General features: G+C 35.9%; 1 protein-coding gene across 1 annotated transcript; it reads right to left on the bottom strand.

Moving 5' to 3' along the window:
• Nucleotides 1-741: 741 nt before the first annotated feature.
• On the bottom strand, nucleotides 742-6,072 carry LOC107625892 (uncharacterized). Its single transcript, XM_016328622.3, has 2 exons — nucleotides 5,669-6,072; nucleotides 742-2,144 (listed from the first exon to the last, which is right to left on the bottom strand). The coding sequence occupies exons 1-2, from the start codon at nucleotides 5,930-5,932 to the stop codon at nucleotides 864-866; spliced, it is 1,545 nt and encodes a 514-aa protein (XP_016184108.1). The 5' UTR covers nucleotides 5,933-6,072; the 3' UTR covers nucleotides 742-863.
• Nucleotides 6,073-16,325: the final 10,253 nt, after the last annotated feature.

Genomic DNA, 16,325 nt, shown 5'->3' with positions numbered 1-16,325 from the left:
TAAATTTTGATAAATATAAGAGTAAATTATATATCTCTTATATACAAAATTTCTATACATATAAATTACTATTAACCAAATATTAATAAAAACTAATAATATTTACTGAAAATGTAAAATTGACCCGTATTTTATTTATGCTTGTATATAACCGGAACTTAAACATAAAACAAACGGAGCCTCAATTAGCACCGACTTCGGATGAAATACAATCACTTTTTTTTTTTCTTTGTCTTTTTTGTTATTGTTAGCGGTACATTGATTTATTGGAACTGAGTATTGGATAATGGGAAATTGGGAATACTTAATAAAAATTGTAATCAAAATGATTGAAAGTGTAAGAAGAAATATTTATATAGGGCTGAGTTGAACATTTTTATTGACATTTCTTTAGACAATTTACTGGCGGGGAGATGAAGATGATATAGAATTTAAACAGAATTTTTTAAAAGCATTAACAATAATATTAAAACGAAGTTTGTAACGCTGCGCATCCCGCAATTCATGCTAAATTTCTTTCAAAAATCCGGATATGTTTCATTTTCATCTTACATCAGTATCTTCTCACAATTATTACAATCTACATGGTCAAAATATATTCAGTTTTTGTCTGCTTAAATGTTAAAAGGATCATCATTCATTCATGAACAAGCTCGCCAATGCATCCCAGGAACAAACACCAAGAAGTTGCAGCAAGCAACATAGAGGAACGTAGCAATAACATTCATTTGAGAATTTCATGCAGCATTCATAGATATATATATCTGGTTGAAACGTAGTCCAAACAACATAAAATGAAATTTAAACCCAAAGAAAGTGCAAAATTCACTGGAGAGAGAGAAAATAAAATAAGAGTGGTTCTATCATTTATCTTGGTTCTGTGAGGTGGAAGCTTCACACTCTGAAGCTATTTGGTCATTTGCTGCCCCTGAGTTGTCTGATAAAGTCGCAATTAAACTAGGCTGGGGATACTCATGCTGCTGTTTCAATTCACGATTTCCACCTGCATTTTGGGAACCGATGTTAGAATCCTCCGGAGCATTAACATGTGCCATAATTTCCAAGGCTTGTGTCTGAGACAGCTGGGGTTCATAACTGGATCCAGCAATAGAGGGCACTGCACCCAGCATCTGAGCAGCCACGGGACCAGTCTGCGGTGCAGTTCCTGGTGTTTGTCCTTGTGCCTGTGCTTGTGCTTGAGATAATACATTCATCAGAAGCTGAGCCAAAAGGACTTGCGGATCATTATCACCTTGTTGGACTTGAGCATTGATTGCATTTGAGAGGGCATTGATGTCAGGGGGGTTAAGTGCTTGTTGAAGCCCTAGTATTCCGGACAAAGCTTGTGGGCCATGGGCACGCTTGAGATTCGACAAGTGCTTTTTCCCGGTCACATGACTCTGGTAAACAACCTCGGACTCACACTTGACATTACACAATTCACATTTAAAAGGCACAAACTGCTCGGCTGCTTGAGGTTGCACTGGCTTTCTTGATCCATCACCAGTCCTCATTGATTTAGATCCTCGTCCCCCTCTCATCTTACGCTTCAATCCCCGTCCCCGTCCAGCAGTGTTATCCCTGAATTTTCCCTCAGGCTCTTCAGCTGAAACTGCTGAAGTCTCTCCAAGGTTATTCTGCAGCTGTGCTTCGTCATTTTGATTAGCAGCTGCAACTTCAGTGCCAATATTTTCTGGCGGGCCTCCATTGTTCCCCGACTCCTTGACTGTCTTAGGCTGAGCTGTATGAATCTGTTCTTTCTTTTGTTCATTTATTGCCTTCTGTCTCTCTAATTCTTCACGGGCTTTCACATTCTTCTTGTGCTTCTTTCCATTCTTATGTTGTTCCATGACTTCCAGAGTATTACATCCAACCTTACAAATTTCACACCATGCCTTAGGTGGTGGTGGTGGTGGTGGTGCGCCAGGCACTTGAGCTTGTTTGGGTGATGTTGATGACGAAGGTTGCACCACTAAAGTAACCCCAGCAGCAGAAGTCAAATCTACACCATCAGATACGACAGTTGCAGAAGAGTTAGCAGGGAAGTGTCCGCGTCCCCTCCCGCGATTGAACTGGCCTCGCCCACCCCCTCTAAACGACCTACCACCCCTGCCACCCCTACCTCTGTATTGAAATGGCGCAGTCTGTAATAGGAATTCAAGTATGAACACAAGCTTGTATTTACATCGTTGCAATATTCAGGTAAAACATTGTTAAACAAAGGAACAAATTAGAATGACAATATATCTGATATCCATACAAATGACACCATATCAGAAGGGCAGTGATACTCAGCAAAATAAACAGTTATAACAATATAAACTTTCAGCAATTCCTCATATCCACAATAATCCGTCAACATTATGGTATGCAAGTCAATTGATGGAAAACTTGTGACTAACCAAAGCTTGCACATACCAGAGAAACAGTATCATGACAGAGATTAAAATGAAGAAAAGGAAGTATCTGCTTCCGAAAGTTAATAATGAAGGAGAAATTTAGAACCATGACTATGAAATACAAAGTTTAATCTATGTATATCAAAAATCAAAATATCAATTTCAAAATAACAAGTTGTCATTCACCTGAAAACATAAATAATCAATTCAACGAAAAATTAAAACCCTCAACTGTTGTCAAGCAACAACATAACAAAGATCTAATTGCACGAAAAAGGAACAAAAGAAATGGAAAAGCAATTTTTACAATTTGCTTAGATTCTTTGCTATGTAGGTTTAACAATTTTATTCTTTTGGATGCTTTCCTTCGCCATTTTTCAATCCAAAACTAATCAGTTTTGGGCCTCATGCCCTGGTCCACCTTAATTCCAAAACTAAATTGAAGGCTACTAACACTGGATCCAGTATTTAGAAATGTTCCCATATTCTTCCACCATCCCTGTCTCTGTGATCTAACAAGTCAGCAATGCAAGGAGAATATAGAAACATCACCAAAATGTTAAGCATGAGGGCCCTAAACACGGAAAATGCTTTATTTTCCCATTTTGGAGAATCAAATTTCATGTTGATAAACCATTTATCAAACATGGAATTCCCTGATTATGGAGATAACATCAATGGTTAATATACCATTTCTCCATAATTTTCTAATCAATCAATACCCACCCATCAACTGGGGATTTTGACCAAATCATACCCATTGACAATTTTATGAGCCTCAAGATACTGTTGATCAAGCATTCCTGGACAATTTCTCAAGGTCCTGAAAACATGCTCAACGCTTCCCTAAGTCTGAAACTGAAGATAAAACACCCTCTGACAGAAGAAGAAACAAAGATATCAAACCAAAATCATATCCAATGAATGAAAAAAAGAAAAAAGTTTCTTTTCTTTAACTGTAAGGCCTGCTTTTTCAGCTTAAACAGCCAGACAGTTAAAAAGAGAAACATGACGATCTGATGCCCACATCAGCTCTAAAGCAACCAGCAAAGACCCAGCACCATCCGGCATTGATGTAATGATGTGGCACCATAGGTTAGAGCCATTTATTAACTCATACATTGCAATTACTGTCTTTATCTGGTCACTCTAGGGTGCTGTGGCCAATTTTGCAGAGCTCTCAACACCTTCTGAATGGTTTAGATGAAAAGCTGAGGATATAATACCTATTCAAATATTGGCCTTTTGTCCAGAGAAAGTCCCATTCCTGAGGAAGCACAGCAAGATATTCTCTCTAAAAGCATAACAAAATGTTTAAAAATGATTAAGTGCTACAAAATCTTTTATGAGCCTTTTCTATTTAATTCTTCAAACATACAATTGTCTTTTAGGTGGAATTGAGAAACTAGCATGTTAGTGTAGCAGCAAATATGCTGAACTGAGTCTACCACATGTTCCTCCCACTAATCTTGTTTAGTGCCAAACAGGGAGACACTTGAGAAAAAGAAGCTGCTATGGCTTTCTTTTTCCCCTGCCACAATCATTGGGAAGAATTAGTAAAATTAGAAAGCACTTTGAACATATGTAGACACTCAGAACTAAGAACATTAACAATGAAGTTTTGAGTTAACAAACTTTTAAATGCAGTCCTGTACTCATGTTCATCTAAAAACAGACCTAGGGAGGAAAAAGACAAAGACCTTATTGTATCAATGAAAAATAAAAAGAAAAAAAAATCTTGATTGATCCCAATGGCATTGATTAAATGATATAGCAAACTCACCTAGTGGTACAATAAAACATGGCTTTTGTTGTTGGTCAAAATTCCAGAAAAAATGTAAAAACTTGATGAGGTGCTTATAGATGTACTATCCAATTATATATCAAGCACCAAATGTCGGTACAAGTAATAAAACTTCCATAGAAGTTTGGGTGGTATTTTGCTCAGTAAGAATGTTATCATAACTAGAGTAAGAAATAGATGAGTAAAACTTTCTATGGAACTGCTATTTGTTCCCTTATGCTCGACACCTGATACAAAGTGTTAGGCAGGTAAGGAACAAAATGTACCAAAGGAGGAAGGACATATAGAAGTTATGCTATAAAATATTCTTTTTTTAATAAAAGCTGTTCTAAAATAGTGATAGTATTTATACTTTCCAAAATAAAGACACTGAAATAGTATGATGTGAGAAGAATCAACTGATAGTCAATGATATCAATCTCAGCAAAGACAATATTGCGGCAGAAAGAAAATATTCAAGAACAACATAGTTATGGCATCCATACCCAATAGCAACACGTTCCATTCCTTTAATAATTCTCATAACACATAACCAAATGTGTAACAAGAAGAGCCAAGTCTTGTCCAACTAGATGTAGTAAGCATATTTATCACACCATAGTCTCCTATCAACTAACAAATTACGTTAATATGTTTAGAAATCTAAATCCTTCTTGACGATTCCATTTATAGATTTCCTTGCCTCATTCTATATTAGCTTCTCAACTACTCTCCATTTGATCCACTCTTCTTACCAAGAGTCTGAGACTTCTACTAATCTACATAGTCCCCACTTCCATACATAGTTAAACCACCTAACACTAGATTTAGATTCTATCATCCCTTTTCGTAGTAGTTATAACCCAAATTCTCTTTCTGATACTTTCTTTTAGCTATGGACTACAAGTTCTTTCCACTAACAAAACAATACCACCAATTACAAATTCATCACCATTTTCACAATAATAAACTACCATAATATTCATTCCAATGTATTCATTTCTAATACCACATTACTGCTGTTTATTACCTATGGTTTACAAGCCCTCTGTACATAACCAAACCACCTTATCCGAGATTCTATCATTTTCAGACTAAGTAGTCCCATAATAAAATTTGGGCAAATTACACTCACTCCCATGAAATTTAGTGAAATTCAACCAAACTTCCCTCGATCTCTAATAGCATATACTGGCATTCCTAAATATGTAGGTAATACTTCATCCAATATCCTTGTATTTTCACAAAATGCGACACTAAACACCTCTGTAAAGGGATAAGGTAACATTATCTTCCTTTAAAAAGGAAAGTTCATGGGAGATCAGTGTAATTTGCCCTTCAATTTTCTCTCAGCTCTCTAATGCACTCATTGCAAAATCCTATATTATCCAAATCAAATAAATAAATAATCATATTTTTATCACTGAGAAAAACTCAACAAAATTATCAATTAAATTGAAAGAGAAAAGAAAGGGGGAAATTATACCGGGGCGTGCGTGGGTCTTTGAGGAGCCGGTTCAGGATTGACACCGGGAGGGTGAACCGGTGCGGATTCGGGTTGGAATTGAAGGTGAGCTTGAGTTGGATCAGGATAATACGCGTATTGTTGAGTGTAGGGATAATATGGTTGTTGATACGCATAGGATTGATCGTAAGCTTGGATTTGAGATGGATCATACTCATATGAATATGCTTGTTGTTGTTGTTGCTGCTGCTGCTGCTGTTGTTGTTGGTACGCAGAATAATCCATGGCTCTGCAACGAAGCGAAGTCGTCGCAAAAGGAAGAGAAAGAGAAAGAAGAAGATGATGAGGGGAATCAAGAAGGGAGATGCTCTTGTTATTGCCAATGCCTGTAGCCGGATGGAACGCACGATTGGGTCGTCGTTTCACTTCTCATTTCACTAGAGTTTTTCATGATTTTTTTAAATAATATAATATTTACAAAAATAAACACAATCCAAGAAAATTACTTGTTGGCAGTGCCAAGTCAAATAAGTAACAAAATTTAGCTACTAGCTAATCTTTTTATACGGTCACCGTGATAAATAATAAAAATAAAAGGGCAAATTTGTTGCTAAAAAAATTATTTCGTTTTTTAAAATAGTTTTTAAAAATATTTTTAATTAAAATTATTTTTTAAAAAATTTAAATTAATCTAGTTACTTCTTTTGTTATTTTTTATTAATTATTTTAAAATTTATTAATGTGACACTTTAAGTGATACTGCAAAATACATAAGAATCTTAATTGATTATTAGTATGATGAGTTTATAAAATTAGATTAAATTAAAATTTAATTAAAAAAAAATTTAAAGCATTGTAATTTGATCTAATTTCATAAACTTATCATATTAATCGTTAATTAGGATAACTATGTGTATATTATGGTGTCACTTAATATATTACATTAAAATAACTAATTTAAAATTTTTAAAAAATAAATTTGATTAAAAAATTTTTTAAAAACTATTTTAACCATTTACTCTAAATAACAAATTTTTAAATATGTCCCATTGACTCATGAGATACATTTATATGTAATAGAAAAGAAAAACGTAATTTTTTATAAAACATGTCAATATTAATAAACATTATATTTATTTAAAAAAAATATTCGACTATCATACATTTGGCCGTTCTTTTTTTAAAGGAAAAAAAATTAAAATTTAGATCTAGTCGATAAAATAATAAAGTAATAAATTATTTTCTATTGATTTTATAATTTTTATCATATATAAGTCTCATTATTTTAGTTTAAGAGTGATTAACTCTTTACTTTAAAAGACCTTAATCCTAAAAATTATAGCAATCATAGTCACGCACCACATTTTTGTAATCTTTATTTTTTTACACTAACTAAAAAATGGATCTAGCAAATAATAATAATTTTTTTCTAGAAAATATATGTATAATTAAAAAAAAACTATTACATTTAATTTAATACTGTTAGATAAAATATAATCTTTATAAGAAAATTATAAAAAAATAAATAGTTACATGGTAATGTCTTCATATATAATATTTATATGGGTAAAGTATATTTTTTGTCCCTGAAATTTGCTAAAAGTTTCAAAAATATCCCTAAGTTTTGATTTGTTTCAATTCTGTCCCTCAAGTTTTTGATTTGCATCAATTTTACCCTTATTACTAATTTTTTGATAATTAATATTTTTCTTTCCAAATATATCCCTCCCTTATTATACCTATCATCATCATCATCATCACAATCCTCTGTCTCTCTTTCTTTCTCTCTTTTCATCTTCATCGTCCTCTCCACCCCCATCATCATCACAATCCTCTGTCTCTCTTTCTTTCTCTCCATCTCCATCACCACCATCTCCGTTAAGCCCCAATCTTCGATGACTACCACCCTTTTTCTTCTTCTTCGCGCAAACCCAGACACAACGAAGCCATCGCTCTTCCTCCTTCTCTGTTAGCAAACAGAGAATGAGATGTGGGATAGATTCTATAGAATCGGTTTTTGGAGGAACTCTTCTCGCAGGATCCCTCTAGCAATGCTCTTACCACTTTTTACTCTCAATATGTTCATTGAAATTTCAAAAAGCATGCATTTTTGCCCAACAATGAAGTTTTTTAAAAAAAAAAAACCATACTTTTTGATGATGCAGGTGTTTAAAGATGTGGTCTTTTCTCTCATCCTGCTCTTCTTCTTATTTTCTCTCTTTTTTTAATTTTTTATTTTTTTTGGGAGAGGAGAGGAGGTTGGAGTATGATCATGGTCATGATGATAAATTTGTTTCTTTTGGATGTTGGCATTTTGAGAAATGAGAAGTGTGTTGAAATGGATCATGTTTGGTTCTTTGTCATTTAATTTTTGTGTTATTAATTTTCCAATGAGGTATAGTACGAGTAATATTGAAAGGAAAAAACTTTGTTGTTGGGGTCATGGTTTCAGGTTGATGTGGCAGCAAAAGGATTTTGCTTTGCTTTGTGTGAAATCTGGAAACAAAAAAAAAGGAAGAAACTTTGTTGTTGGGTCAGGGTTTCAGGTTGGTGTGGCAGCAAAAGGATTTTGCTTTGCTTTGTGTGAAATCTAGAAACAAAAAAATGTATTAACCCAACTAGTACTAATAATTAATGAGGCTGGGTTTGCTAACGGAGAAGGAGGAAGAGCGATGGCTTCGTTGTTGCTGGGTTTGTGCGAAGAAGAAGAAAAAGCGTAGTAGTCATCGAAGATTGGGGCTCAACGGAGATGGTGGTGATGGAGATAGAGAGAAAGAAAGAGAGACAGAGGGTTGTAGTGATGATGGGGTGGAGAGGACGGTGAAGATGAAAAGAGAGAAAGAAAGAGAGACAGAGGGTTGTGATGATGACGATGATAGGTATAATAAGGGAGGGGTATATTTGAAAAGAAAAATATTAATTATCAAAAAATTAGTAATAAGGGTAAAATTGATGCAAATCGAAAACTTGAGGGACAAAATTAAAACAAATCAAAACTTAGGGATATTTTTGAAACTTTTAGCAAACTTCAGGGACAAAAAGTATACTTTACCCTATTTATATCTATTTTAAATTAAATTAGATCATTTGACAGTTAGTTATCTATTTGATTTTTGAAATTCACAAGAGGTGCGAAAACGGTTACAGGCCAATCTAAATTTCCCGCAATAGGTGTACCAATGGTAACTGTCAGCTGACATTAGGGTAGTTTATAAATAAATCTTTAGAAACACATTGTAAATAGTTCAGTTCTTTTTGGAAAACACTTAGAAACCCAAAATGTTCTCAAACACTTGTACTTTGTTTTTTCCCAGTTTTTATTAATAAAATTTCTCTACTTTTACGTCTTCTTCTCTTTTACGTTCATGTTTCTTCCTTCATCTTCTTTTTAATTTCCTATTTGTTTCAATTTCTACAATTTACTTCGCCACCGGCACCTTGCATTTATATGTTTATTTGTTACTTTTATTCCTTTTAATTTTATTTGACGTTACAATTGCGACATTAAGATACCCACGTTTTCTTTTAAACATAAACAAAATTTGAGTAAAACAAATTGGCACGTCCGGTGGGACCTTGTCAATAGATTGTAGTTTGTCAAAAGAAAAATTAGGAGTTTTGAATTTGCATGTGGTTACGCAGTGGGAAGATTGTGTTTCCAGAAATAGGGGTGAGCACGGGTCGGTTTGGTTTGGGTTCAAGGTGAAATTAAAACCAAACCGATCAAAATGTAATTAGTTCGGATTTGCATTTTTTGTGCATGTACCCGAACCAAACCAAACCGATTAAGAACAGATTGGTTTGGTTCGGGTAATTGGGTACCCGATGACTTTGAAATTCATAAAAAAACTAAATTTTTATCTTAAAATTCAACAAGTACAATAAACATATAACATTAGTATAAATAATCTAAACATGTTAAATACCAAATACATTAAAAACTAAACTCATTAAAATCCAAATATATTAATAGTGAATAATCTCACTAAAAGCCACTAAAAGCCATATATATATATATATATATATATATATATATATATATATATATATATATATATTTATTTTTTATTTAATTAATATATGATCAGGTTTACGGGTTGGTTCGGATTCCGCACCCCCAGAACCGATACCCGAACCAATCACTAACAAAGGTCATTGGTTTGGTTCGGATTGGACTCGATTACCCGTTGGTTTCAGAACCAATTTAATTGGTTCAGTTCGGGTTCGGACAGACAATCGGGTACCCACTACCCGTGCTCACCCCTATCCAAAAACCAAGAAATCAGTGTCAGTTGACATGTCAAATACATCTGCAACATCTTCTTCTACTTCCAGCGATGAGACTAGAGGAAATGAATCCGAAAATTCTCCCATGATGTCAAACGCAAAGCCTACCTTGTCGTCAGTGAGGCATGATGGCGTTGGCCATGCCCATCCAGGGTTAAATGCAACTCACATAAATACCGTGGGGTGGCCATCATATGGCTTGCCACCGGGGTATGTCCTCCCATGGTGACACAAGGATTGCATGTGCCTCTCTACTCAACTTTTCAGAATCCTCTTTACCAGAATGCATATGGCATGTCAAGTGTACCTATTTCTGGGGTGTCAGGTTCACATGTGTCGCAATAAAATTTTTCACATGCTATTAACACAGGAAATAATAGTGCATCTAATCCTACTACACCCACTGTTACTAGGGTAGAAAACTCCAGGCCAGTTTTTCCTGACATGTCAAGAGCAATGCCTGTTAATCAACCTAGTCAGACCGTTAGATCTTTAGCAAATATTAGATAACAGATGGATGAAAGTCACCATGATCTAGTAAACATGTTAACTCATTAAATGGTGACAGTTTTAAATCCTCTTTTAGAAAACACAAACACTAGGATAGAGCAATTGAATAGGCAAGTCAATAGAATTGCTACTATGGTAAATTTAGAAGAAAATGATAACCATGGTTTAGGACTTGATAATGTCGACCAAAATGGTGGAGTAATTCCTAATTATGTATGCCTAGACATGGTCAAAATGCTGATGATATGTTAGAAAGACTTAGGCAAAATAACTTAGGGGGCATTATAATCTAGCAAGAAATGTTGAACAAGTTTTAAACCATTTGGGATTTAATGTTGGTTGCTTAAATAGTACATATTTTGTGTCTGCTTTTCCTGAATGTGTCCAACAAGCAGAGCTCCCAAGGGGTTGAAAAATTCTAAAATTCCTTACAAAATTTTCTGGAGAAAAAAATGAGTCTACAGTAGAGCATATTGCTCGATATACTGTTGAAATTGGGGAAGCAGCTTCTAATGAATACCTTAAGATGCGATACTTTCCTTATTCTTTAACAAAAAATGCATTTACATGGTTCTCCAACTTGAGACCAAATTCTATACATTCTTAGGCACAATTAGAAAGAAATTTTCATGATCAATTTTTTTGAGGTGAATTGAAAGTTAGTCTTACGAATTTATTCTTTGTCAAACGTGCAGAAGGAGAATCCATTGACACTTATTTGGCACGATTTAGAAACATGAGAAATAAGTATTTTACTCCAATTCCAGAAACTGAAGTTGTCAAAATGGCTACTAATGGGTTAGAATTTGGAGTTAGGAAGAAACTTGTCAATCAACATACTTTAGATCTTTCCTAGTTAGCTGAGAGAGTAAGACAAATAGAACAAATTAAAAAAGAAAAAGAAAATTTCAAAAAATGTTCTAAAAAGGTTGCATATGTTGATTGTTTCTTCATATTCTAAAATTGAAAATAAGACTTATTCTTTTGATATTTCTAAGGCAGATCAAATATTTAAAGTTTTATTAAAATATAAGCAACTTATTTTACCAGAAGGAAAAAAGATGCCTTCAGTTGATGAAATAAAGAATAAAAAATTTTGTAAGTTTCATCAGGTATTCTCACACACCACTAATAATTGCGTCCGTTTCAGGGATTTGATACAAAAAGCCATTGAGGAGGGAAGGTTGAAGTTTGAGGATAAAACTGCTATGAAGGTGGATGCTGAACCGTTTGCTGCTGATTCAAATTATGTTGAGCCATTCAATTTGTCAGTCAACATGATAAAAATTGATGCTACAATGACTAGTGCTCAAGATGAAAATAAAGACCTAAGAATTTTTTAGCAAGACAAAAAGCCAGTTTATCCTCGTCCTGGTGAGGATTTGTTAGATTTTTTATTGAGAATTAAAGAATCTGATAGCACCGTTGCTATGTACCCAAAGTGTAATGCTCTTTTTGAAAAGGAAGCTACAAAAGAGTTTGAAAAGTACAAAGTTGAAGAGAAAGAAAAGGCTGAGTTGAGAAAGAAGATTGGTGAAAAAGAAAATGAAACTAACGAGGTAAAGCGGAAGATAGCCGAGGGAAAACAAAAGTTGGGCGGTTAAACTCCTTTGAACAAGTGTGTCAACAACACTAGGGTACAACCCGTCAACCAAAAGATGAAGACTGTAGTCATGATTGATGGAAAACCTGATGGATTTTCTCAAAAGACTAGAGTTCCTCCCACCAAAATTTTAAACAATAAATGAGTCCAGAATGTGAAAAATGTGCAAAATCAACCTACTGCTTTTGCAAGAGGGAAAAACAAATGGGTGAAGCCTAGACCTTTTAAGCCCAGGTACTACGAGTCTCAGTTATGGAATATGAATCATGCACAAGACAAAGGTAGTATATATATTCCAAAAAATGTGCCTATTCCCTCAAAGCCAATTTATTCTTGTTATAATCCTAACATGCAGCAGGTTCCTAATTATTCTCTTTGGCCAAGTTGTCAAAATATTCCACAGTATTCTCCTTTTACAACTTTTGAGTAAAAAGAGAATATACCTGAGTATGTTCCTTTGGATCCATACAAGGGACATGGTGTAGATTTTCCTCCTTTGCCAACCATGGCCAAGTTTGTAGAAACAGGCAATTCTTCTAATAACCCTAAATGCAATAAAAATGTAAAGAAGAATCTTGCTGAAAAGAAGGTAATGGTTGAAAACAAGGGAGAAAATGATGAAGATTTAATTACTGATAATTTTGACACTGGTTTTGATGACAGCTTAGAAGCAATATTTGGTGTTAAGTAACCTATAGTTGTGGTGTCAATACTGCCTGAGGAGTATAGTCAAGTCTGGAAAGTAGAGTCATTAGAAGATGATTGTTATGATGTCTTTCCTGGAAGCGAATGCTAATTACTATATGACAATATGTGTGGTGAAGGATTGTTTGAGAAGCCTACTGAAAATGACAAGGAACACTTGCGTCCACTGCATATCAAGGCTCGTGTTGATGGAAGGATAGTCAATAAGGTTTTGGTTGATGGGGGAGCTGTTGTCAATCTCATGCCTGAAAGAATGATGGGAAGGCTTGGAAAGACTGAAAAAGATCTGATTAAAAGTAGCATTGGGGTAACAGATTTTAATGGAAGGACTTCTTCTGTTAGAGGTGTGGTTCTGCGGTCAATTGAGGTTGGTTCTGTTAATAGGCTAACTCTATTTGTTGTTGTTCCTTCTAAGGCTGGTTTTAACTTGCTTTTGGGACATGATTGGATTCATGGAATGGGTGCTATTCCATCCACTTTACATCAAAAGTTGATTTTCTGGAACGAAGATGGAGGAGTGGAAGAAGTTTCCGTTGATAATAGTACATGTTACTATGATGAGATGCATGTGGAGTTCAAGATGTATAATCCTGGAGTCAAGCCACTGACGGTTGACACCAAGGTATTTAATCCTGAAAGTATTGAGATGTGCAAAATAGATATGAATGGTTTTATTTTGGTTCCTAAGGCCGGGGCGGATACGGCCTCAGGAGAAACTTAGATGATGAGTTTGACGAGCCAACTGGCTCGGTTGTCAGCCTATATGGCAGGTAGAGAAGGGTGGCCTATATGGCATGTAGAGAAGGGTGTATTGACAGTGTACCTTATGATTGTATATATGATGATGGTCCTTTAGGTTTTGAAAAAAATAACATTGACATTGTAAAAAGGTTGAGGTGCAAGATCCTTTGGAGGAAGTAGATATTGGTAACGGTGATTATCCTAGACCAACATATGTTAGCAAGATGCTGCCTGATGATTTCAAACAAGAAATGGTGGAGATTTTGAAGGAATATGGCGACTGTTTTGTATGGGATTATGCAGATATGCCAAGCTTGAATCGTGAAATAGTAGAACATCAATTGCCATTGAAAGCCAATATCAAACTTGTCAAGTAGCCACCAAGGAGATTTGCTCCTGAAGTCGTGCAGAAGATTAAAGAAGAGATTGAAAGACTTCTTAAGGCTAAGTTTATAAGAACAGCAAGGTATGTTAACTGGATTTCTAATATTGTTCCTGTCATGAAAAAGAATGAAAAATTAAGGGTTTGCATTGATTTTAGAGATTTAAATTCTGCAACACCAAAAGATGAATATCCAATGCCTATAGCTGATATGTTGATAGATTCTAATGATGGTCATGAAATGTTAAGTTTTATGGATGGATATTCAGGTTATAGTCAAATACACATAGCTAAGGAAGATGTGTTAAAAACTGCATTTAGGTTTCCAGGTGCTTTAGGAACTTTTGAATGGATTGTGATGCCATTTGGGTTCAAAAATGCTGGTGCAACTTATCAAAGGGCGATGAATAAAATTTTTCATGACTTTATTGAAAATTTTATGAAAATTTATGTTGACGATGTGGTTGTCAAATCAAATGCTAAAAAAGAGCATATAGAAAATTTAAAAAAAGCATTTGAAAGAATGAGAAAGCATAAATTGAAAATGAATCCCTTAAAATGTGCTTTTGGTGTGAGTGCAAGGAATTTTCTTGGTTTTTTTGTACAGAAAAACGAGATTGAAATTGACAAAAATAAGGTAAAGGCTATCTTAGAGGCTCCTCCCCCAACTAACAAAAAGCAACTGTAAGCATTTTTAGGGAAGGTCAATTACCTCATAAGGTTCATTTCCAATCTATTAGGAAAAACCAAAATTTTTGCACCTCTGATCAAGTTGAAAAAAGAGGAAGAGTTCCAATGGAAAACAGAGCATCAAGAAGCTTTTGACAACATCAAGCAGTATTTGACTAATCCTCCTATTATGATGCCTCCAAGGCACGGAGTGTAAGGTCCCACATCGGTTGGGGAGGGGAACAAAGCATACCTTATAAGGGTGTGGACACCTCTCCCTAGCATGACGTATTTTGACGAGTGTGTGTGGGGGCTTCGGCTATCATCTCTATCGTCAAAGCAAAACTGTGAGGCCTTGTGTGCCAAAGCGGACAATATCATGCTAGCGGGTGGTCTGGACTGTTACAGATGATATCAGAGCCGGAGCCCGGATCGATGTGCCAGCGAGGGCGCTGGGCTCCCTTAGGGGGTGGATTGTAAGGTCCCACATCGGTTGGGGAGGGGAACGAAGCATGCCTTATAAGGATGTGGATACCTCTCCCTAGCATGACGCGTTTTGACGAGTGAGTGTGGGGGGCTTCGGCTATCATCCCTATCGTTAAAGGCAAAACCGAGAGGCCTTGCGTGCCAAAGCGGACAATATCGTGCTAGCAGGTGGTCTGGGCTGTTACAGATGGTATCAGAGCCGGAGCCTGGATCGATGTGCCAGCGACTGGGCTCCCTTAGGGGGTGGATTGTAAAGTCCCACATTGGTTGGGGAGGGGAACGAAGCATGCCTTATAAGGGTGTGGATACCTCTCCCTAGCATGACACGTTTTGACGAGTGAGTGTGGGAGGCTTCGGCTACCATCCCTATCGTCAAAGGCAAAACCGTGAGGCCTTGCGTGCCAAAGCGGACAATATCGTGCTAGCGGGTGGTCTGGGCTGTTACAGAATTCTTTGCACCTCTTATCACCAACTGGTTAAAACAATTGTTGAAGCTTCTGCTCATCTTGCTGAGCCTTTTGTATTTTTGATTTAAACGTGCTTGAGATTTGTAACTGGTTCAAACAAGCTCTTCCGGCAACTTCACCAATATCCAGCTTAAGGTCAACAAACTTATCTACTAGCTCCTCTTCCTTAATCATCATCTAAGCTATCATTAAGGATTTCTGACTCAAAGCATCTACTACTACATTCGCCTTTCCAGGATGATAACTCAGCTCAAAATCATAATCTTTCAGCAACTCCATCCACCTTCTCTGGCGCATATTTAGCTCTTTCTGATCAAAGATATAATTGAGACTCTTATGATCATAAAAGACGCTAAACCTTACTCCGTACAGGTGGTGTCTCCAAATCTTCAATGCAAACACAATCGCCGCTAATTCCAAGTCATGAGTGGGGTAATTCACCTCATGCGGTCTTAGCTGACGCGATGCGTAAGCCACCACATTCCGGTGTTGCATCAACACGCAACCCAAACCCTTCAAGGAAGCATCACAATATACTTCAAACGGTTCATGCGGTTCCAACAAGATTAAAACAGGTGCTGAAGTTAACTTCTGCTTCAAAGTTTGGAAACTCTCTTCACACCCTGACGTCCACACAAATGGCACTTCCTTCCTTGTCAACTTAGTCATCGGTAGTGCAATCCGGGAAAAATTCCTTCAATGAATCTCCAGTAATATCCGACTAAACCCAAGAAGCTTCTGACTTCTGTCACCGTTGTCGGTCCTTCCCATTCCATCACCGCTTTCCCCCTTAGAAAGATCTACGGCTATTCCTCCTTTGCTCACCAC

This window comes from Arachis ipaensis, chromosome B2 (assembly GCF_059453495.1).
Source record: "Arachis ipaensis isolate K30076 ecotype BB chromosome B2, ASM5945349v1, whole genome shotgun sequence".
Lineage (NCBI taxonomy): Eukaryota > Viridiplantae > Streptophyta > Magnoliopsida > Fabales > Fabaceae > Arachis > Arachis ipaensis.
The sequence above is the reverse complement of the archived record's forward strand: the minus strand, read 5'-3'. Positions and strand labels throughout refer to the sequence as shown.